General features: G+C 45.1%; 1 protein-coding gene across 1 annotated transcript; it reads left to right on the forward strand.

Moving 5' to 3' along the window:
• Positions 1-2,021: 2,021 nt before the first annotated feature.
• On the forward strand, positions 2,022-21,149 carry ZFAND2A (zinc finger AN1-type containing 2A). The gene is made up of 9 exons (XM_077274803.1): positions 2,022-2,318; positions 5,147-5,238; positions 5,853-5,947; positions 7,426-7,557; positions 16,251-16,402; positions 16,492-16,608; positions 17,210-17,270; positions 18,544-18,620; positions 20,214-21,149. The coding sequence occupies exons 2-9, from the start codon at positions 5,184-5,186 to the stop codon at positions 20,251-20,253; spliced, it is 729 nt and encodes a 242-aa protein (XP_077130918.1). The 5' UTR covers positions 2,022-2,318; positions 5,147-5,183; the 3' UTR covers positions 20,254-21,149.
• The last annotated feature ends 3,360 nt before the right edge of the window (positions 21,150-24,509 follow it).

Below are 24,509 nucleotides of genomic sequence, written 5' to 3' on the forward strand. Positions count from 1 at the left end.
GGCTTAGTTCATGGTCAGTATAGTTCCATCTTCCGAGAGCTTGTCCCTCTATAGGCTTGCTATGATCTCTGCCTGCAGAGATCATGACATATGTGGTGCCGACAATACTGTATGGAGGACTATGTGGTGCCCATAATACTGTATGGAGGACTATGTGGTGCCCATAATACTGTATGGAGGACTATGTGGTGCCCATAATACTGTATGGAGGACTATGTGGTGCCCATAATACTGTATGGAGCACTATGTGGTGCCCATAATACTGTATGGAGGACTATGTGGTGCCCACAATACTGTATGGAGGACTATGTGGTGCCCATAATACTGTATGGAGGACTATGTGGTGCCCATTATACTGTATGGAGGACTATGTGGTGCATATAATACTGTATGGAGGACTATGTGGTGCCCATTATACTGTATGGAGGACTATGTGGTGCCGACAATACTGTATGGAGGACTATGTGGTGCCCATAATACTGTATGGAGGACTATGTGGTGCCCATAATACTGTATGGAGGACTATGTGGTGCCCATAATACTGTATGGAGGACTATGTGGTGCCCATTATACTGTATGGAGGACTATGTGGTGCACATAATACTGTTTGGAGCACTATGTGGTGCCCATAATACTGTATGGAGGACTATGTGGTGCCCACAATACTGTATGGAGGACTATGTGGTGCCCATAATACTGTATGGAGGACTATGTGGTGCCCATTATACTGTATGGAGGACTATGTGGTGCATATAATACTGTATGGAGGACTATGTGGTGCCCATTATACTGTATGGAGGACTATGTGGTGCCGACAATACTGTATGGAGGACTATGTGGTGCCCATAATACTGTATGGAGGACTATGTGGTGCCCATAATACTGTATGGAGGACTATGTGGTGCCCATAATACTGTATGGAGGACTATGTGGTGCCCATTATACTGTATGGAGGACTATGTGGTGCACATAATACTGTTTGGAGGACTATGTGGTGCCCATTATACTGTATGGAGGACTATGTGGTGCCCATTATACTGTATGGAGGACTATGTGGTGCCCATTATACTGTATGGAGGACTATGTGGTGCCCACAATACTGTATGGAGGACTATGTGGTGCCCATAATAGTGTATGGAGGACTATGTGGTGCCCATAATAGTGTATGGAGGACTATGTGGTGCCCATAATACTGTATGGAGGACTATGTGGTGCCCACAATACTGTATGGAGGACTATGTGGTGCCCATAATACTGTATGGAGGACTATGTGGTGCCCATTATACTGTATGGAGGACTATGTGGTGCCCATTATACTGTATGGAGGACCATGTGGTGCCCATTATACTGTATGGAGGACTATGTGGTGCCCATTATACTGTATGGAGGACTATGTGGTGCCCATTATACTGTATGGAGGACTATGTGGTGCATATAATACTGTATGGAGGACTATGTGGTGCCCACAATACTGTATGAAGGACTCATGTAATGCAAGAAGTGACATCTTTGGCACTGTACTATCCCTATATTTGTTATCTGTCATCATTAATCCTGGGGTGTGATAAAGGGGCCACTGGGACTCTCTCATCCGGGGCCCATGAAAACCTGGAGCCGGCCCTGGATGTGGGGCTATCTTGCTCTTTGTGGGGGACAGAGGGGGCATCATGCTGTGTATCATGGTGGTGGGGGGAGCATTTATACTTTGCAGAGGGCACAATGCTGGCCATTATTCCTATGTAGGGACACACGAGGGCCATTATTGCTCCGTGGAGGCATTCTCACTGGTTGTGGAGATGATCACTATACTATGTGGTCCACAACCTCTTCCCAAAACCTCTACTCAAAAAAGAAAAAAAGAAAAAAAAGGATAGTGTGCAAGTCACAGAATAACAACCTTGGCAACCAATCAGATTACAGGTTTTATTTTTCCATCCCTGGGCTTGAAATGAAATCAGCCTCCTAATTGGTTGCTACTGGCAGCTGCTTTTCCTATCTTGAACCAGGGCTGCAGGCAGCACGTGGCTGTCACCATGGTTACCATTCTCGTCAGCAAAACAACACGACGCTGTGACGTCATTAGGGCGGGACGGCAACGTGACTGAGCGATACCAAGAGTACGACGTGACGTCATCTCTGCGGGACGGAGAGCGGTGACGGCGCAGATCTACGGGATGATTTGTGAGGAACGTTCTGGTGGATTCGGTGGGAGGAGGGACCGGAGGTGACTCGGCAGCTTAGGCCCATGAGTCAGCATGAGGGAAGGCTATATAACGAGTGGGGAAGGTCGGGGCTGGAAGCAGCCGGACGTCAGAGAGGTGAGTGTGGTGCACTGGGAGCGCTCCAGCTGTGGCTGTGCTGGGAGTTGTAGTGCTTCATGCATTTTTATTACGAATTCCTTAGGACTAATTCTCCTAACCAGGACTGCACATCTGCCAACCAGACCCACATGATGCGGCCCAGGACTGTGGAGCGGTGGAAATGATGGGCTGCTCCGCTAGTGATTATTCTGTTCTCATACAGCAGCTCCTCCTGTCACCGCTGCCAGGAGGGGAGAGTGAGGGGTCAGGGGGACCCCGGGGGGAGAGTGAGGGGTCTGGGGACCCCGGGAGGGGAGAGAGTGATTGGTCAGGGGACCCCGGGAGGAGAGTGAGGGGTCGGGGGACCCCGGGAGGGGAGAGTGAGTGACTGGTCAGGGGACCCCGGGAGGGGAGAGTGAGGGGTCGGGGGACCCCGGGAGGGGAGAGAGAGTGAGGGGTCGGGGGACCCCGGGAGGGGAGAGTGAGGGGTCGGGGGACCCCGGGAGGGGAGAGTGAGTGACTGGTCAGGGGACCCCGGGAGGGGAGAGTGAGGGGTCAGGGGACCCCGGGAGGGGAGAGTGAGGGGTCGGGGGACCCCGGGAGGGGAGAGTGAGGGGTCAGGGGGAACCCGGGGGGAGAGTGAGGGGTCTGGGGACCCCGGGAGGGGAGAGAGTGATTGGTCAGGGGACCCCGGGAGGAGAGTGAGGGGTCGGGGGACCCCGGGAGGGGAGAGTGAGTGACTGGTCAGGGGACCCCGGGAGGGGAGAGTGAGGGGTCGGGGGACCCCGGGAGGGGAGAGAGAGTGAGGGGTCGGGGGACCCCGGGAGGGGAGAGTGAGGGGTCGGGGGACCCCGGGAGGGGAGAGTGAGTGACTGGTCAGGGGACCCCGGGAGGGGAGAGTGAGGGGTCAGGGGACCCCGGGAGGGGAGAGTGAGGGGTCGGGGGACCCCGGGAGGGGAGAGTGAGGGGTCAGGGGGAACCCGGGGGGAGAGTGAGGGGTCTGGGGACCCCGGGAGGGGAGAGAGTGATTGGTCAGGGGACCCCGGGAGGAGAGTGAGGGGTCGGGGGACCCCGGGAGGGGAGAGTGAGTGACTGGTCAGGGGACCCCGGGAGGGGAGAGTGAGGGGTCAGGGGACCCCGGGAGGGGAGAGTGAGGGGTCGGGGGACCCCGGGAGGGGAGAGTGAGTGACTGGTCAGGGGACCCCGGGAGGGGAGAGTGAGGGGTCAGGGGACCCCGGGAGGGGAGAGTGAGGGGTCGGGGGACCCCGGGAGGGGAGAGAGAGTGAGGGGTCGGGGGACCCCGGGAGGGGAGAGAGAGTGAGGGGTCGGGGGACCCCGGGAGGGGAGAGAGAGAGAGAGGGGTCGGGGGACCCCGGGAGGGGAGAGAGAGAGAGAGGGGTCGGGGGACCCCGGGAGGGGAGAGAGAGAGAGAGGGGTCGGGGGACCCCGGGAGGGGAGAGAGAGAGAGAGGGGTCGGGGGACCCCGGGAGGGGAGAGAGAGAGAGAGGGGTCGGGGGACCCCGGGAGGGGAGAGAGAGAGAGAGGGGTCGGGGGACCCCGGGAGGGGAGAGAGAGAGAGAGGGGTCGGGGGACCCCGGGAGGGGAGAGAGAGAGAGGGGTTGGGGGACCCCGGGAGGGGAGAGAGAGAGAGGGGTCGGGGGACCCCGGGAGGGGAGAGAGAGAGAGGGGTCGGGGGACCCCGGGAGGGGAGAGAGAGAGAGGGGTCGGGGGACCCCGGGAGGTGAGAGAGAGGGGTCGGGGGACTCCGGGAGGGGAGAGAGAGGGGTCGGGGGACCCCGGGAGGGGAGAGAGAGTGAGGGGTCGGGGGACCCCGGGAGGGGAGAGAGAGTGAGGGGTCGGGGGACCCCGGGAGGGGGGAGAGAGTGAGGGGTCGGGGGACCCCGGGAGGGGAGAGAGAGTGAGGGGTCGGGGGACCTCGGGAGGGGAGAGAGAGTGAGGGGTCGGGGGACCCCGGGAGGGGAGAGAGAGTGAGGGGTCGGGGGACCCCGGGAGGGGAGAGTGAGGTGCACAGAATCAGTTATTTGCTATTTTTTACATGTATGAAGCGTTTATATGGGGATATTGTGATTTATTCTTTGGATTCTTTTTCTTTCGCCCTTGATGGGGCTTGGTCATGTGATTGCTGGTATAATACGCCGTGGTTGGTGTATTACTGCCTATCCGTGTATCCCCTTCCTCTTGTAGAGCCTTAGGCCGGGTTCACACAGGTACGTTTTACAGTCCATATATGGGCCGCAGTGCCTGGTCTGGCCGCAGCACCCGGATAGACACACATGAGACTAAATTTGAGTCGGGAGCCCCCTCGCTCCGTCCGAGCTTTGTGTGGCCTGTATATAGATCTTGAAATATGCTGGTGTGGACCCGACCTTGTTTCACATATCCGTGTGTCAAGGTCCAAATACGGACGGCAATGTCTGGATTGGCCTTTGTTCTTCTGACCTGAATTCAGCAGCCTCTTGGACATGTATGAGCTGTTAAGTTCAGGTCAGGAAACCCTCTGTCGGGCTGTACTTTGAAACCTGTATGTGCTCAGGGTATGTGCACTTGATCTGTAAACGCCGCGGGTTGGATGTTGTGTACTTGCGCAGCATCCAGATGTTACAGCATAGTGGATGGGATTTCTGTGAAAGTAAGGCTCAACTCCATCACTTCAGTGCAATATGATCATGCCGGATTAGTGGACTTTTACCATTCCATTGGATCTCACCGGCTTTGTGTGTTCTTTGAGATTACCTTTTTTTCACATCAAGAATAGCATAGCTGTGACCTGTGATTTAATAGAACTACGGTAATTAATGTTTTGCGTTCTCACTTTTGTTTTCCAGGATATTCACCATTTAAAGGACCGTCCCTTTCTATACAATGGAGTTTTCAGATCTAGGAAAACATTGCTCCGAGGTCACATGCAAACAGCTAGGTATAGTGACAACGGTGGCAGTAATACATAATAGAAATCAGCAGTGCTTGGTAAATTCTACAAACTAAAGCTTCTAAAAAGTGATCCCTGTAGAGAGCCCCAGTGATCCCAAAAATGGGGCTCTGGAACCAGTAGCAAGGAGTACATTCCCGATCTCTGCTTCATTCATTGTCTATGTGACTGCCGGACAAAGTAGAGTGCAGATCTCACTTTCATCCATCAGTCCCAAAGACCATGAATGGAGCAAATATTGAGCACGTGTCTCTAAATTCTAGACCCCCCCCCTTCTCAGGATCGCTGGTGGTCGGTATGATATCCCTCATCTATGGATGGGGAATAGGTTTACCCTTCTTTGCGTTTGAGCAGATCCTGGGCCTTGTATGCCGCCACTACAGGTGTGTGGGTATCATGAAGCAGTGCTGTGTATACCAGGCATCAGTGTAATTCACCCCCAGGGGTTATCAGGTGATGGTGGGAGGACTACTGCTAGAACTTACCCCATTATTTCCTGATAATTCTGACCTAATCAGAGCATTGATCATGGGATGGAAGGGGGAGCGGTCTTTGTATTGTCCTGAAAGTAAATATCCTTTTCCCAACATTTTTGTTTGCAGATTTCCTCCCAATGACTTGTGATGCCTGTAAAGATGTTTTCTGTAAGGACCATATAACCTACAGCCAACATAAGTGTTCTTCTGCTTACAAGAAGGTACGTGGATATGTTGGTTCACAGGGGCAGGAATAGTACAGGATGCATGTTAGAAAGCTGTGGTTACTGTATGGTGGCTTAGTGGTTAGCACAGCAGCCTTGCAGCACTAGGGTCCTGAGTTAAAATCCCTCCAAGGACAACATCTGCAAGGAGTTTGTATGCTCTCCCCGTGTTTGTCTTGGTTTTGTCCCACACTGCAAAACTACTGATTGGTAATGTAGATTGTGAGCCCCAATGAGGACAGTGATGATAATGTCTGTAAAGCGCTGCGGAATATGATAGCGCTATATAAGCAAACCATAATATATCACTAATGTTCACCACATGGCACTACAGATATGCCACCAATATGAGGTCCGACTCGCTGTATGCCCGCTGATCAGCTGGAGCCATTTTTCATTTTTGTGCTTTCAATTTCTCCTACGGTTCTTCCTACAGCCATAACTTATATTTTTTTTATATATATATATATTTTGCGGAACAAGCTGCAGTACTGAATGACAGTTCATTTTACCATACAATGTACCGGAAAACAGGAAAAAGAAGAAATGGTTCAGAAAAAAAAAATCCTTTATTCTTTTAAGTTTTCAGCATTCATTGTGTGGTAATAATGGCAAGCATGAGCGTGTCAGTACATTTGCAGCGATACTAGACTTTTATTTTTTTATTTTAGTAGGCTAAAAATTGGTTAAAAATTATTTTCAGACAATAGAGATGTATGAGGGCATGTTTTATTTTGTTTTGTTTTTTTGGGGGGTGAGCTGCAGTTTTTACTGGTAGTGTTCAGGGTATATATGAACTTTTGATTGCCTTGTATTGCATTTTTTGGGGTACGGTGCGGCAACCAAAAAGATGGCATTTGAGGGGTTCTGATGATTTCTTCTCTTTACATAGTTTGTTAGCCGTCAAATTATATATATATATATATATATATTTTTTATGCCTCTATGGAACTTTGCACCTGCAAATTTTTCTGCTATATACTGCAGTATGCAATAAAAATTTGGAAAGGTTGAAAGGGGCGTTAGGCACCCTAACTGAGTGACTTCGGCGTGCTTGAATAATATGTTTGAGTCACTGCGCCTGTTCGACAGCCACAACACATACAGGATTGCCAAACAAACCGGTAATCCCTGCATGTGTTGCAGCTGTCGAACATGCACGACACATGCAGCCGTGGAGATATTTTTCAAGCACACCGAAGATGCTCGGTTAGCACCCGAGCATGCTCAGATAACACCTTATCCCAGCACGTTCATTCATCACTGCTCTGCATATATGACAGGTACCGGTTGACTAACACATCTGGCATCTCCCCTTTCTGGAGTGTGCTTGGCTCTTAGACAGATGTTTCTTCTCTCCTCTTTTGTGTTAAACCCCAAAAGTTGCTGACATCGACCAGAACGTTTACTTTAGAAATGTGCACTCGTGTCCCTGGTACTTCTCTTACTATCTGAATTTCTTCTTGCTCTTTTAGGATGTGCAAGTCCCTGTTTGTCCACTGTGTGGCGCTCCAGTACCTGTGAAGAAAGGAGAAGTGGCGGACGTTGCTGTCGGACAGCACATTGACAGAAACTGCAGCCATGACCCTACTAGGCGAAAGCAGAAGGTAATGTTACTTCTCCTCTATTGAGAACGCAATGTATTGGGTACACCATGGTTTATTTTGCACTATGCAGCATAGATCCCCTGTAGTGTTCCTATAATCAGGTAATTTAGTTCATCTCCTTTTTCGGATATGGGCACACATGAGTTTTTGGAGCAGAACATGAGCGGAAACTTCCCACTTCCTCCTGCAAATCTCTGTACTTCTCAAAAACTGTTTGTGCTCTGAAAACTTTGGAAAAAGTTTTCGTGTGGACACTGCCTTCCTTTATAGATAAATATATTTAAAATAATTACAGGGGTTTTTAAGAAAAGTGGTCTCCAAATGCTTTTATACCTGTAAAATCACAGACTGAGCAGGTTCTCGCCCGTCCCGTATCCTGTAAGTCTCCACCGCTAGTTCCCTCTCTGTTTTAGTTGCAGCAGTGACGTCATGTTGACGGTGCGTTCTTATCACTGCACCCAATCACTGAGCTCAGTTGTGGACACTGGGACAGTGAGTATTGGTTACTTCAGAATTCTAAAAGGATTTTTCTTAAAGTGGAAAACCCCTTTAACCACTTCGCCCCGAATCCTCTTATTACCTTCCTGACCAAGCCAAATTTTAGAATTCTGACCACTGTCCCTTTCTGGTAGTAACTCTGGAATGCTTCAACGGATCCCACTGATTCTGTGATTGTTTTCGTGGCACATTGTACTTTATATTAGTGGAGAAGTTTAGATCAAACTTTTTTTGTTTATTTGTGGAAAAATATCGCAATTTTGGCCAAAGTTTTTACTACTTTTTTTTTTTTCTTTCAAACTTTCAATTTTTATATTCTTAGACCAGTTAGTCATGCTGTAAAAATAATTTATAAATAACATTTCCCACATGTCTACTTTACATCTGCATCATTTTTTAAACATATTTTTTTTTTAACTCGCTCTTCCTGTAAGCTCGCTGGAAATCCCGTCCATCAATTACCCCGTCACTTGATCGCTGGTCACCGATGGTTTGGCATGACAACCGGAGGTCTCCAGCAGACCTCTATGGCTGCCCTAGCCGGATTGCTATGAGCGCTGCCCGGTAGTCGGCGCTCATAGCAAGTGAGCATTTCTGCTACATACAAGTGATCTGATCATCGCCTGGGTGTAGCAGAGCCGATCTGACAACTTCAGAATCGCCCGATCTACTAATATAAAGAGAGAACCCGATCAGTAGACGGTGTAACAGAAAAATAATTGAAAACGCCATAATTATGTTTTTTTGGTTACTGCTGCATTGCAACAAAATGCATTAACGGGCAATGAAAAGATCGTATCTGCACCAAAATGTTATCGTTAAAAACGTCAGCTCGGCACTCAAAAAATAAGCCCTCACCCAACCCGAGATCACAAAAAATGGAGACGCTATGGGTATCGGGAAATGGTGACTTTTTTTTTTTTACCATTTAAATAATAATTAATATAGCACAAAGTGGAAATATAAAACGTAACTTTTAATTGATCAAAAGTACTAAAAAAGACAATCACCCAAAAAAACAAAAACAAAATAAAGGTCTCGTCTCTGCCATATAATAGGTATCAGAGACCAACAACCTATAGGATAAAAGATTCCGATGGCGTCTCTATTCACGGAATCCAAAAAACTATGGTGTAATATTAAATATTTAAACAAACGCTGTAAACAGTGACACATATAGATAGAACAGCGTCAGTTTTATACACTCATAGCCGCATGTAAAAAACAACAGTTAGGTTGGTTACTTTCAACCTTAGCAACAAATATGAGGCTGTTTATAATAAGACAAGTAAAAAAGATATGGAACAGTCTCACCAGATCTTGTGGGCAGAGGAGCACCGGATCTTTCCTGGTCAGGTAATGGTCCGGAGGGAAGAAGGGACAACAAACCCTATGTCCATCCCTATAGGGCTACCGTTAGGCTATCCCCAAAAGACTCCTGCCCTTACAAGGGCAGTCCACAGCTACCCCTGCATATATATGCCCTGCACTCTCCCTTGAGATATCGTCCCGACGCGTTTCCTCCAAGTTATTTCATCAGGGGACTTTGCTTGTATTCAGGAGAAGGTACTAAAGTGCTAAGTGCTAAATGAAAGAGGGACAAAAAGTCCTGCCACCCTCTATGCTGTCCTGCAGAGAGTGGTGGGGGCATAAGGATCATTTAAATAGAAATGCAGAGTGTGATAAGATACACCCACAAATCTTCATTAATTGACAGTCACATGACCAATATAACACCGCACACCGCATAATACAATGAGAAAGCCTAATCCTATAATAAATGACAGCAGAATGCAACTCACGTGTCAGAATGTTGGACGCCGAATACCATGCGGCGAGGATACTTCCGGACATGCGCATTCAAAACCGGAAAGCACCGCTGCTAGGCAACTGGACGTCAGGCTGTAAGCCTGGAATATATGAATTAAAACGCAGATCCGTGCCGATGATAGGAGCGGTTGGCCTCATAAAGGAACAACAAGGCCATCTCTCCACTAAAAAGGGGGTTATTTAATGTTTAGCCTATGTGTTACCCAGACGCAAACCGGAAGTGAGCGTCTCTAGGATACCCGACGCTAACCAAAGAAGAAGAAGATCCAGGATAACAACCTAACCCGGAAATGAGCGTATCCAGGGTACCTAGACGCTAATAGAGCGAGCAAGCCGACCCAAAGTCGCTGCTAGCCAACCACATAAAGGGGCGATGTTAACATAGAAGGTGACAGAAGTAAGTGTCTGTGATATCCAGACCACAGACTCAACTGTCACTATAGTAGTCATGTGAAAATAAATTAAACAACATTAGCATATATTAGATACTATTGTTTATGCGTATCCTATAATGCATGGGCGATATAAATGGAATTTTAGGCATAGATGACAGCTGTGTATTAACAGAGGATGGCTATATACTTAAGGTAAAGAGGATTGCTCAAATGAAACAGCTATAGTTTATTTGGTCATTGAGTCCATGTGGACTCACGGTATTAAGATAAAAGATCCATTTGGCCTCCCGTTGGAGGAGCAATTGATCCCAATTGCCTCCACGTATAGGTTTTATCACTTTCTCAATGGCCATAAATTTAATATGTTTCACTTGGCCATTATGTATGTTATTAATATGACGCGAAATAGAGGTGTCTCTGCCATGTTCAACATCGCCAACATGTTCTCCAACCCTACGTTTGAATTCACGTATGGTCTTTCCAATGTATTCAACGCCGCAAGAACATGACGCCTTATAAATGACTCCCCTGGTGCTGCAATTCATAAATTGCTTGATGTCATAGTTTCTTCCTGTGACGTTACTTACAAAACTACCGCCTGTCTCGATATATTGGCAGGCCGTACAATGACCACATTTAAAACAACCAGTTACATTACTTTTAAGCCACGTCTCCTTCATAGGATTCTTAAAGTGGCTGTGTACCAGTCTGTCATTCAATGAACGAGCCTTTCTGTAGGTAATTGCAGGACTATCACTCAGATGTCTGAGTCCATCCGTAAAACGGCCCAGTGTTTCTCAATTATTCGCCTTACCGAAGTGGCTCCATTATCAAATGTGGTTATAAAACGAACCACATCATTACCTTGTGTTTTGGTAGAAGGATTCAGTAAGGTGGTCCTGTCCCTACTTTTGGCTTCTTTATACGCCCTTGTCAACACCCTAGGGGGATATCCTCTGGCCAGGAAATTATTCCTCAATTCTTTTGCATGAAATTCAAAGGATACGTCATCAGAGCAGTTCCTCCGAATTCTGAAATATTGGCCCTTGGGTATCCCCCTTTTTTAGATGTTCAGGGTGATGACTGCTCCAATGTAAAAGTGCATTGGTAGCTGTGGGCTTTTTGTAGTTAGACGTGACTAGGCCACCATTACTTCCCTTAGAGATCAGTATATCCAGAAAAGGTAATGAGGAGAACTCAATAACGGATGTAAAAAAAAGGCCAATATGGTTGTGATTAAGTTCATCCACAAACTTAGTAAAGTCACCAACCGCACCATTCCAAATCAAAAAGACGTCATCTATGTACCGTGTCCAAAATTCTGAGACACGGTACATAGAAAAACCTCCATATTCAGAGTCATCCCTCCAGACCACAGTCTCCTCCCACCAGCCGAGGAAGAGGTTGGCGTAGGCCGGGGCACACGGACTCCCCATGGCCGTCCCCCTCAGCTGGTGGTAGAGTCTGCGGCCGAAGGTAAAAACATTGTGGGTAAGGCAAAAACGGAGGAGCCTCAATATAAAGGAATTGTGTTCCTGGAATTGTCGCCCTCTTGTCTGAAGAAAAAAGTGAACGGCCTCCAAACCCTTGTCATGGGGGATGGATGAATAAAGGGCCTCTACATCAATGCTAGCAAGATATGCATCCTGATTAACAGTGAGGCCCTCAAGGCGACGTAAAAGATCTGGTGTGTCCTTGACAAATGATTGTAATGAAGACACAAAAGGATTCAATACTTTGTCAAGATATATTCCTGCATTCTGGCACAAACTGCCTACCCCAGAGACAATCGGCCTACCTTTTAGAGGGGTGAGGCCCTTGTGCACTTTGGGGAGGCAGTAAAATGTGGCTGTTATAGGATGACCAGGAAAAATAAACTCAAACTCGGTTTTGTTAATGACACCACTATCTAGACCATCCTGTAGTAAGGAACGAAGTTCATCACAGTAGTCTTTATGCGGGTCATGCGTCAGGATTTCGTATGTATCCCTATCAGCGAGTATCAATTCACATAGGTCCTTATAATGTGATACATCAAGAATGACAATATTGCCCCCCTTGTCGGAGGGCTTAATGACAATAGAGTCATCACGTTCAAGTCGGATGATCGCATTCATTTCCCTTTTAGAGCAGTTAAATTTGCAAGGTATATGTGATTTGGAAAGGCTCATGAGATCAGATGTTACAAGATTGGAGAAAACATCGATAGCTGAAAGATCACCAGTAGGTGGCGGCATCCTATGACTCTTGTGTTTTAGCTGAGTAAAGGGACCCAACCCAGATAAACTAGGGTCTGTCTCTCCAATGCTATTCAACAGTCTAACATCATCTAGCATGTCAATCGGGATACCCAATTCAGCACAAGTACGAGAGTCTTGTTTGTAAAAGTGTTTCTTCCATCTAATTTTACGTAAAAAAAGATTAAGGTCCTTAACTGTTCTGAACAAATCGAAATCACTGTTAGGGACAAAGGAAAGTCCTTTCTTTAAGACAAGCATTTCATCGGCATCAATGTCTCTAGCCGAGAGATTGATAACCTGAATGTCCTGCTTTATGATAACTCCAGAGGTATTAGACATACCCTCCCTGTGGGGGTCCATAGCTGATATTGTTGTGGACTGCTCTTTTTCCGCTACTTCCTTGCTTGAGGAGGTCTGTTTCTTAGAGCATAAACCTGGTCCAAAAAACCCCCCCCAGTGGTGTTATCTGGTCTATCAGAGGGGCCACGACCACCCCGACCTCTTCCCCTACCCCGATTTCTTCCTCTATTAGTTTTATTCCTACTTTCGGATTCCGAAAAATCCGTATCTGTGGAGGACAATTCAGTATCACGATCGGGGGCAATTGGTCGAGGGGTGAGAACAAGATAAGCCTTGTTGTCTTTAAAATCTTGTATATCCCGCATATACTGGCGGTGTTTCCTCTCTTTGAGGTGATATTGAAACCGCTCAATATGAGTCTGTAACTTTGTTTCCTTCAATCCAAAGTCAGACTCTGTGGAGAATTTTTTGGTGATTTCAATTTGTTCTTTCAATTTGTCATTCAATAAATTTAAAGAAGTTCGTTCCTCTTCAAGTAATAACTGCATGAAGCGGAGGGAACTCTCAGTGGCCTCCCTTTCCCACTTTTGTATGAAGGAAGAACTCTTGTGACGATTACCCGCTGAAAGGTTTATACGTAATCCCCGTGGAACAATTTTGGCCTTTAGGTAGCTCTCTAAACTTTGGACCTCCCACCACGAGGTGATTTGGTCACGATAAACTTGTTGAAGCTCCTTAAAGGCCACACTGTACGTGGGAAGGTACTTTTTTTGTACAAATAACTGTTCTGAGAACACCTCTTTAGCCTCTGATAGCCAACCCTCTGTATTCAGGCCCACAGACAAAAAACCGGCCATATCCCTTTGAATAAATTAGAAGTAAAGCAATCCCAGTGTTAGAAATATGAATAACACAATTGGTACCACTAATAATTGATCATTAATATAGCACAAAGTGGAAATATAAAACGTAACTTTTAATTGATCAAAAGTACTAAAAAAGACAATCACCCAAAAAAACAAAAACAAAATAAAGGTCTCGTCTCTGCCATATAATAGGTATCAGAGACCAACAACCTATAGGATAAAAGATTCCGATGGCGTCTCTATTCACGGAATCCAAAAAACTATGGTGTAATATTAAATATTTAAACAAACGCTGTAAACAGTGACACATATAGATAGAACAGCGTCAGTTTTATACACTCATAGCCGCATGTAAAAAACAACAGTTAGGTTGGTTACTTTCAACCTTAGCAACAAATATGAGGCTGTTTATAATAAGACAAGTAAAAAAGATATGGAACAGTCTCACCAGATCTTGTGGGCAGAGGAGCACCGGATCTTTCCTGGTCAGGTAATGGTCCGGAGGGAAGAAGGGACAACAAACCCTATGTCCATCCCTATAGGGCTACCGTTAGGCTATCCCCAAAAGACTCCTGCCCTTACAAGGGCAGTCCACAGCTACCCCTGCATATATATGCCCTGCACTCTCCCTTGAGATATCGTCCCGACGCGTTTCCTCCAAGTTATTTCATCAGGGGACTTTGCTTGTATTCAGGAGAAGGTACTAAAGTGCTAAGTGCTAAATGAAAGAGGGACAAAAAGTCCTGCCACCCTCTATGCTGTCCTGCAGAGAGTGGTGGGGGCATAAGGATCATTTAAATAGAAATGCAGAGTGTGATAAGATACACCCACAAATCTTCATTAATTGACAGTCACATGACCAATATAACACCGCACACCGCATAATACAATGAGAAAGCCTAATCCTATAATAAATGACAGCAGAATGCAACTCACGTGTCAGAATGTTGGACGCCGAATACCATGCGGCGAGGATACTTCCGGACATGCGCATTCAAAACCGGAAAGCACCGCTGCTAGGCAACTGGACGTCAGGCTGTAAGCCTGGAATATATGAATTAAAACGCAGATCCGTGCCGTTTTATATTTCCACTTTGTGCTATATTAATGATCAATTATTAGTGGTACCAATTGTGTTATTCATTTAAATAATAAAGAACCTAGGCATGTTTGATGTCTATGAATTCGTTATGAACTGGAGAATCATAATGGCGGGTCAGTTTTAGCATTTAGTGAACATGGTAAAAAAAAGTGGAATTGCACTTTTTTTGCAATTTCACAGTACTTGGATTTTTTTCTCCCCGTTTTTTAGTACATGATATGTTAAAACCAATGTTGTCGTTCAAAAGTACAACTTGTTGTGCAAAAAACAAGCCCTCACATGGCCATTTTGACCCAAAAAATAAATGTTATGGCTCTTGGAAGAAGGGGAGCAAAAAAGGAAAATGCAAAAATGAAAATACCTCCCTTTGTTAAGGGGGTTAAAGGAGATGTCAGGTCAAAACCGATAAGTCTGCAATCACTCTGCGTGACTGGAGACTTATGAATCTTCCCAGAGTGTGCTTCGAGGATTCGCCGCTTTCAGACCAGGACCAGAGGGTATATATATATATATATATATATATATATATATATATATATATATATATATATATATATATATATATATATATATATATATATATATATATATATATATATATATATATATATATATATATATATATATACATACACACATACACACATACACACATACACACATACACACATACACACATACACACATACACACATACACACATACACACATACACACATACACACATACACACATACACACATACACACACACACACACACACACACACACACACACACACACACACATATATATATATATATATATATATATATATATATATATATATATATATATATATATATATACTCGCTCCATACACTTGTATGCGCTCTGTGCTGGGGGGATTCATAAGTCTGCAGTCACACAGAATGACTGCACACTTACCGGTTTTGACCGGACAACCCCTTTAACTAGGGGTAAACGAATCGATGTTGCTGTTGGCTATTAAACGCCCACGATCGGCGCTAGCACTGAGCATGGACGTTGCCGCAGGGTGCCAGCTCTCATATAGCGCTTACACTCGCTTTTGATTGAGCGGTACGATCGTCACGCTGTGTATATATACAGCGGTTTGCGGGAGCGCAGCTTCGTACATGTAGAACGGATGTCGTGAAGGGGTTAAAGGTGGGGTCTCAGCATCATATATTATGTAATTATGTAATCATAGATTAGATAATAGAGGTATGATTGCTGGGGTTCTAACCCATGTATATTGGAGGTGTTGGTCACACGTACACTACTCCATTCACACGAGTGGATTTGGGCCTCTGTTCTCAGCATTGTAGGGCGCCTCAGCAGCCAGATCAGACATTTATCTATCTGGAGGGGTAAAGTTAAAAAAATAAATATTCTGTTGAATTATTATTCTTGTTCTGTAATTATTTTAATATTGTATATATTTTTTTTTTGGGGGGTGAAGATTTTCACAAACCGATGTTGTAAACCAGGATGCAAGAAAAAAGAACTGATGAAGGTGGAATGCGAGCAGTGCCGCAGTAACTTCTGCCTTTCTCATAGGCATCCATTGGATCACGACTGCACATCCAAAGGGCGGACAATGTCTAAAGCCGGGTAACTGATCAGATTTTCCCAGGGTGGGAGATGTAAGCTGTTCGTCTTTCTTTAAGACTGTGGCTTTACTGTGTGTTTCCTTCTTGCAGATACGCGGCTCTGATAAGATCTCAGACGACAGCAGAACAAAACCGAGCAGCCATTAATTGTGTCCTGAAGCCACAGGAGGTGACGCAGTCTGGATGCTGCAGAGATTTTGGCGGCAGGTAGAGAACCTCATCTGATGTACCATAATGTCATGCACTCATTTGTTTCTGGCCCCTCTGTCCTTATTGTGCAGGGCATTAACCTAACGGGGCCTTTCTGTAACAAAACTAGGATATGCCACAGTTTTCTGTTCGTTGAGGGTCCTAACTGTAATCCCCCCCCACCGAACCTAAAAATGTATTTTGCTGTGTGTAGCTGGGTGTCTAGGAAAACCACAGTGGGGAAAAAAAGCTTCTAATTTAATTCTTGTGCCATTTATTAACCCCTTGAAGTCATTGTGCCACAGTCATCTCTTACCCATTCCCAAGCATTAAACCCCCTCAGATGCCGCATTCGTTACAGACTGTGACTTCTAAATGGTTAAACGGACAGGTAGTGTGTATAGGAGATCCTAGGTATACTGATGGTATCGTGGCATCTGTAACAACCCATGTGATAAAATGAACACGTGGTACACACAATAAATGATATAGGGGAAAAAATGTCAAAACTGCTTATCCTATACCAAAAACCCATACTGCTTATCCCATAACCCCCTCAAAAAAGTATAAAACGTTATATAAATTCGCACTAATATGTGTTTATATCTCTTTTCTTCAGCAACCCTCCCATGGCTTCTCAGCAACCAGTTATATCAGATTTTGGCCTGCAGAATGGATTGGTAAGAATACATACATATATAGTTAAGGTTAAGGCACTTCTGACGTTACACCTCAGGATCCTAAAAAGAGCTGTCCCCCCTCTTGTACATTTATGTCAAATCCACAGGACGATTTGTTCTAAATGCTCATCGCTTGCACTAAAACGCTCACCTGGAGAAATCGTCCATCTGAAAAGGACGGGTTTAATTCTATTCTATATGTGCATGAGAGTAAGAAAAAACAATTGTTAGAAACGGAATGGGATTTTACAACCCTTTTTTTGGTGTCCTATAAAAGGACTGATCCACAGAAGAACCACACGAGCGACCGAAATTCAGCAATGTATAGTAGACCCTCAGTCAGAGGCATCTCGCCCACCAAACCAGTTCTCCTGATTCACACTGATGAGGGGGCAAATACCTGGACATGTGTTTGCAAATAGTCTGGTTAGGCTTCTTAGCCTAAGTCATGTGGTAAGGCCCTTTTAACCCCTTCACGACATTGACGTACATGTACGTATAATCTCCCGTGTCTCTGCTTTTGATAGTGGCTTTGGCGCTGAGCCTGTATCTTTCCCCGCACTTGAGGCTGATTTGATCCATCAGGTGCCTCTAACAGCTGTGGGTGAGATCCCCTAGCGGCTGTCAATCACTGAAAGCGGCATTTAACATGCGTAGACAGTAAGTGCGTCATTGATCCCGCCCATCAGTGCCCCATCACGTGATCACGGGGCGCCTATGGGGTTGTCATGACAGCTGGGGGTCCTTGGGTTGTCATGACAGCCGTGGATCTGCTGAAGACCCCCCCATACCTGTCATTATAATCCTCTTGTGCACAGTGGCCCGCCAGCATTCATAGATCATGATTTGTGCTATACATAGCCGTACTAAACCCCTTCTATGTACAGCACAAGCGATCGGACGATAGCAACTTCAAGTCTCCAAAGACAACCAATAAATAAAAAAAAAAAAACACAAGTTCAAATCGGGCCCCATTAAAAATAAAACAATAAAAAAAATCACATATGATATAGATCTATCAAAATATAAAATGAATCCGATGGGTAAACGGCGTAACGAGAAAATATCAAAACTCCAGAATTGGTTTTTTGGGTCTCTGCAACATTGCAATAAGAGGCGATCAAAACATCGTATCTACCCCAAAATGGTCTCCGGAAAAATGTCAGTTCAGGGCGCACAAAATAATACATTACGCAGCCCCATATCCCCCAAAAATGAGGATATTGGCACAATAGTTATACAACTAACCGAAAAATCATCCCATCTCTTCTAGAGTGAAGACGAAGCCCTGCAGAGGGCGCTAGAGCTGTCACTGCTGGAAGCTGGGATAAACAACCTGCTGACGCTCAGGTACGTGATGCTCTAATACACACAGGAATTATTTTATTATTTTTGTGTGTTTGTTACTTCGTTATTTGGGTTTTTCCTGTGTTTTCACCTACCCATAGATAAGTTGGAATGCTAGGTCCCCCACTAATGGCTAGATGGGGGGTCCCAAGTCCCCCTCATTCTGCTTGCTTGCTCCTAGAGTTAGATTGGACAGCGGTCTATGATGCATCCATAGCACTGATAGGAACAGCCGAGCTCTGTACTTGGCTCTTCTCATCGTTGCCATAGACTGGATGGTCCAGACACACACTAGACCCCCGCATCAGTAACATTTCTAGCTCTAGACCTCTTGCTAGTGGAATAGGGTCCCGGGGTCTCCCTCTGTAGGGGCCCCACTAGTCGGACTCCACTGATCTCATTCTAAGCACTTATGCGGAGGACAGATAATAAATGCTACAGGACAGAAGACCCATTTAAAGCCTAATTCTGCTGTGAAGGTGGCCCTTTGAAACCGTGTTTAATTTCCAGCTTTATATGAATCCGTGAGCAGGTTTCTGCTATGTTATCCAAGAGCAGCAGTATTTAACGGAAGAGACCCTAAATGTACTGGGTTTAGCAGTTGTGATACAATCAATTTTCAGATGTAGCAGTGTTCAGAATGCTGAGCCCTGTGTAACCCCGCCCACATCACTGATTGGCCGCTCTGTGTACACTGCATGTTAACGGAAAGCTGCCAATCAGTGGAGGGGGCGGGGTTGGACCAGGAGGCACGAGACACCTAGTCCTCTAGTCATAATGATGGTGATACAAAGGAGGGCAACAAAATTAATAAAGGAATGGGGGAACTACAATACCCAGAGAGATTAGCAAAATTAGGATTATTTAGTCTAGAAAAAAGACTGAGGGGCGATCTAATAACCATGTATAAGTATATAAGGGGGCAATACAAATATCGAGCCGATGATCTGTTTATACCAAGGAAGGTGACGGGCACAAGGGGGCATTCTCTGCATCTGGAGGAGAGAAGGTTTTTCCACCAACATAGAAGAGGATTCTTTACTGTTAGGGCAGTGAGAATCTGGAATGCCTTGCCTGAGGAGGAGGTGGTGATGGCGAACTCAGTCGAGGGTTTCAAGAGAGGCCTGGATGTCTTCCTGGAGCAGAACAATATTGTATCTTATAGTTATTAGGTTCTTTAGAAGGACGTAGATCTGGGGATTTATTCTGACGGAATATAGGCTGAACTGGACGGACAAATGTCTTTTTTCGGCCTATGTTACTATAATCTCTTGCTGATAAAATGCTGATTTTATTAAAACAACAATGCACAGCCCACTAAGTGACACATTGCTGTAATCAGTGTCTCTGCCCCTACATGACGCTGCTCTCAGATTACATATCAAAAAGCTGCTGACATATTTCCTTAAACCTGAGCTCTCACAATGCATTGCTCTCTGATAACCAGAATCCAGAAGAATTGTTCTTTATACATAAGTTGATAAATAAGCATCATGCAAAGTTCCATTACATGTTGTGTGTGTGCATGTAAAACGTCATTTTATTGAATGAAATCAGAAAATGTAATTTGTCATTTTCCCTTTTTTTTCTGTACAGAAATCCAGCCATCATCACAATTAAGACCAGTGCCAAGTGATGGCCGTCCACAGGTCACAGATGAACCCCTTCCCATCGGGCAGCAATGTCAATCAATGACTTAAATAACACTGGAGGATTTATAAATATTCATGAGTTTATTACAGCAGCCAAACCTGTTCTGCCTGACTCCATGTGAATACGAGAGAATCTCTGCGTCTGCTGTGGGTGGAGATGTGGTGGTTGTAGATAAGGTGGTCTTCCAGTCCTGTCTGTCCAGCCACCAGCCTTTTCTCACAAGCCTTACTAGCCAGTAATCCACAGCCTTGTGTTCACTCATAAACGCATAGTTCTTGTAGAAATCTTGGTGGCCGCAGCTGCTGCCAGTGGGTCCAATCTCTCTATGCCCCCTATTGAGGTCCGTACGAGCCAAACACCACTATTGGGACAGCTGCGGACCACTGAGATTCAATATATTCATATTCTCTGTGTAAGAGCAAAATCTTTAATTACAATTATTTGATATAAGAAATAAGCTTGAAAAGGGTGAACACGTAGGTACAAAGATCCCAGAACCTGAGGTTGGCAGCTATATCTGCAGCTGGCATCCAGCTGAAAAGCGTATTTTGGTGGCACATTATAAGGAGAGCAACGCTGCTGAGAAGACCTGCCAGTAGCTTAGAATGCTTTTCCCCAAAATGTCCTTTTCAGCTGGATGACGGGCGCATTGTTTGCCCCCAAAGCTTTAGTTCTGGTAGCTGTATAACAGAAACTGTTAGTATATGGTAATTTATTTTTATTTTTTTAGTATAATATAGAGATCTTCCTTTTTAATAACTCTGATCTTCCCGACTTTGGTCTTTTAGGAGTTTCTAAAGCAATCGCTATATGTATATATGTCTACTATCGGTTGTAAATATCAATGTGAGATTCCATTAAAGAGTTTTACCTTTGTAATGATTTGTCCTTTTACATACCCATATTAACTCTTGGTACTTCTATATTATGTACCGTCCATACTATTTAATTAACTCCTTACTGCATCAGGGCATACATGTTTATCCCAGGGATGGCACACGGGGGGCATTCGGGTATGTACACCTCATCTCCCAATGCGGATCCTGGGATCAAAGAGAACTCTTAATTCCTCAGGAGATAACGAGGACTACAACATCTCAGGAGTTCGACAATTTCCCTCCACCCCCAAACCATGGTACTGATGAGTAAATATGGCAACCAAAGGCATAACGATGGCCTCAAAGTCTGCATATTAAAAAAGAAAAAAACTATTAGATTAGGTCAGTGGTGGGATTTAATAGGCTTCCTGTCAGTAAAACACTGGTGGTGATCTCTCTGTATGTGTCTGAAAGTACACTCGCTATTATTCTCTATGGCCACAAGGTTTGGAAACCGCATTGTGCAGCCGTGGAGCATTATGGTGTGCAGAGTTTTGCGTGAGTGCAGCCAGCTGCAGTGCATGGGCTCTACCTGACCGGTTGAGATAATACACTGAACTGCATAAATATGCAAATATATCATGTATATTTATCTGTACATATGAGGGGTATTCAATAAGTTATCTACTCCAGCATGTTCTGTCAGTGTTAAAGAGCTGAGCTTTTCTTTGCATGTTGATACACATCTGGACATGCAACAAACATAGAAGTTCAGTCTGTTGAAAGCATTGGAAGTGACAGGATGGCAAGTGCAGTACAGTGCAGCTCTATAAAGAAAGTGAAGGATCTATATAGCTTCAGTCTGTGATTAAATTCCTTACAAAGGATGAAGAGGTCTAAAGAAATCCATGAAAGGATGATTGTTGTATATGGTTATGATGCACCTTCCTACTACCAAGTAAAGTTGTGTCAAGCAGTTTAAATGGGGTAGGGAATCAATTAAATGTGAATCAGTTCAGAGCAACCTGTCAAAGCATCTTCGGAACATACATTTCTAGTTCCCCAATCCTGTAGTAGAATCAGCTTTGGAGGATATCCACTATTAAAACATGGCTTTTAATAATAAATTTAAAATATTGCACACCCAAAATTAGACACAAGCAAAACGAAAAAAAAGTGCTCAAGTGAACCAGTGCTCAAGATTAAAATTTGGATTGATCTTACCAAAGATGACGGACAATGGTATACTTCCAGCTGTAGGAATAGGGTCTGGGGTTGTGGAATAGAGGCAGGGCTCAGAATGCACTATCTACCCTGTATACCCCTGTGTAACTCCTGTCCTCACAAGGACAGGCCCCAAATGGACCTTACTATGGAAAACCGCCACACCAAAATGTAGATGAAGGCAAAGTTTTTTCTTCTCCCAGACATAGATGCTTTTCCTCCCTACGCGTTTCAATTCCAGTCGCGGAGAATCATCAGGGGAGTTCAATAAAGATAGGTGCCAATAGGCACAGATAGTCCAAATAGAAGTCCGTACATATCATGGGTCCTGCAGTGGCTAGGTGCCCCAACAAAGAGATGACTGTCTGTGTCTGCAGTCTAAGATAAGTCCTCCAAGAGGAGGACTGCTCCTACTCCCACCTCAGAGGCATCCACCTCCACAATAAAAGGTTTAGACAAGTCTGGCTGCAACAAAATCGGAGCGGACATGAAACATTTTTTCCGGGTCAAGAAGGAATTCTTGGCAGATTCAGACCAATTTTTTACATCCGCGCCCTTACGTGTAAGATCAGTAAGCGGTTTGACCACTTGTGAAAATCCCTTAATAAATTTACGATAATAATTGGCAAACCCTAAGAAGCGCTGGAGTCCCTTAAGATCCCGGGGTTGAACCCAGTCAGCAATAGCCTGCACCTTCTTAAGATCCATACAAAACCCCTCACAGGACACAATCAGGCCCAAAAAAGACAGTTCCTATTTGAAAAACAAACATTTCTCCAATTTAGCGACCAACTGATTTTCCCTGAGCCTATGGAGAACAGTAAATGTTGCAAATGAGTATGACTGTCTGGGGAATACACCAAAATGTCATCAAGATAGATAACAACAAAGCGTCCTATAATATCAAGCAAACACTACATTAATTAAATTCTGAAATATGGCGGGGGCATTAGTAAGACCGAATGGCATAACCAGGTTTTCAAAGAGACCCTCAGATGTGAGGAAGGCCTTTTCCACTCGTCCCCATCTCGAACCCTTATCAGATTATAGGCTCCCCGGAGATCAAGATTGAACCATTTAGCCCCAGACAATTGATTACATAGATCTTGGAGAAGAGGGTATGTATTTTTCATAGTTATTTTGTTTAGTTCTTGAAAGTCGAATTAGAGACGTAGGCTGCCATCTTTCTTTTTAATGAAAAAGAATCCGATAGCCACAGGAGAGACGGAAGGACATATATGCCCCTTGCGGAGGCTTTTTGCAATATACTCCTTCATGGCCAAACGCTCAGGTCAGGACAAATTGAACAGATGGGCTTTAGGCAACTTAGTCCCAGGAACCAATTCAATGGCACCATCAAAGGGTCTATGTGGTGGTAAAACCTCAGCCTTGCTTTCAGAGAACACGGTCTCGAAGTCCTTCAGGTACTTCGGAATACCCTCCAGACGACACAGAGACAGATTTGACAGGTTCAGACCAAAATGCAGATCTATAACTTTGAAAGAGTTAGGCCCCCATTGAACAATTTCTCTGGTCTCCCACTTGATGACAGGGTTGTGACGTTGCAAATAAGGCATCCCCAACATCAACCCAGCAGGCAGATTTTCCAAGACAAAACAACTTATTTATTAAACATGAATAGAGCCCACCTTGAGTGAAAAAACGTCCGACACATAGAGAATCCCTTCCTTGGTGAGAGGAGAAGAGTCAATAGCCACCACTTTAATTGGAGACTTAAGCCTGACTGTCCCTATCTTGCATTGAGAAAGCAACCAAGAGTCGACCAAGTTGATGGACGAACCGCAGTCAACAAAAGCTGTAGACAAAGGACAGTCGTCCACCAGAAGTTCCACTTGCAGCAAAACTTTAGAAAATGAGGAAAAGTGTACCTGAGGGTCTGGATAGTCTCCTCGACAACTACCTAGACCTAGTCATTTCCCGCCACCTTGGTCGATGAAGGGCAGGAGGGACAGTCCTTGCTTCAGTGTCCAGACTCCCCACAATAAAAGCACAGCTGCTTCTCACGACGGCGTCTCCTCTCTTTCTCCTTGAGGGTGACAGCACCCAACTCCGTGGCCTCAGATGAGGACGCAGCTTCACTCCCACTGGGGAACAACAGAGTTTCAAATTGCATCACCCCTCTCACCCACAACCTACGGTCCATACTGACATCCTGGGTTATGGCTTCCTCCAGAGA

The sequence above is a fragment of the Ranitomeya variabilis genome, chromosome 7 (genome assembly GCF_051348905.1).
Source record: "Ranitomeya variabilis isolate aRanVar5 chromosome 7, aRanVar5.hap1, whole genome shotgun sequence".
In the NCBI taxonomy this organism is placed as follows: Eukaryota; Metazoa; Chordata; class Amphibia; order Anura; family Dendrobatidae; genus Ranitomeya; species Ranitomeya variabilis.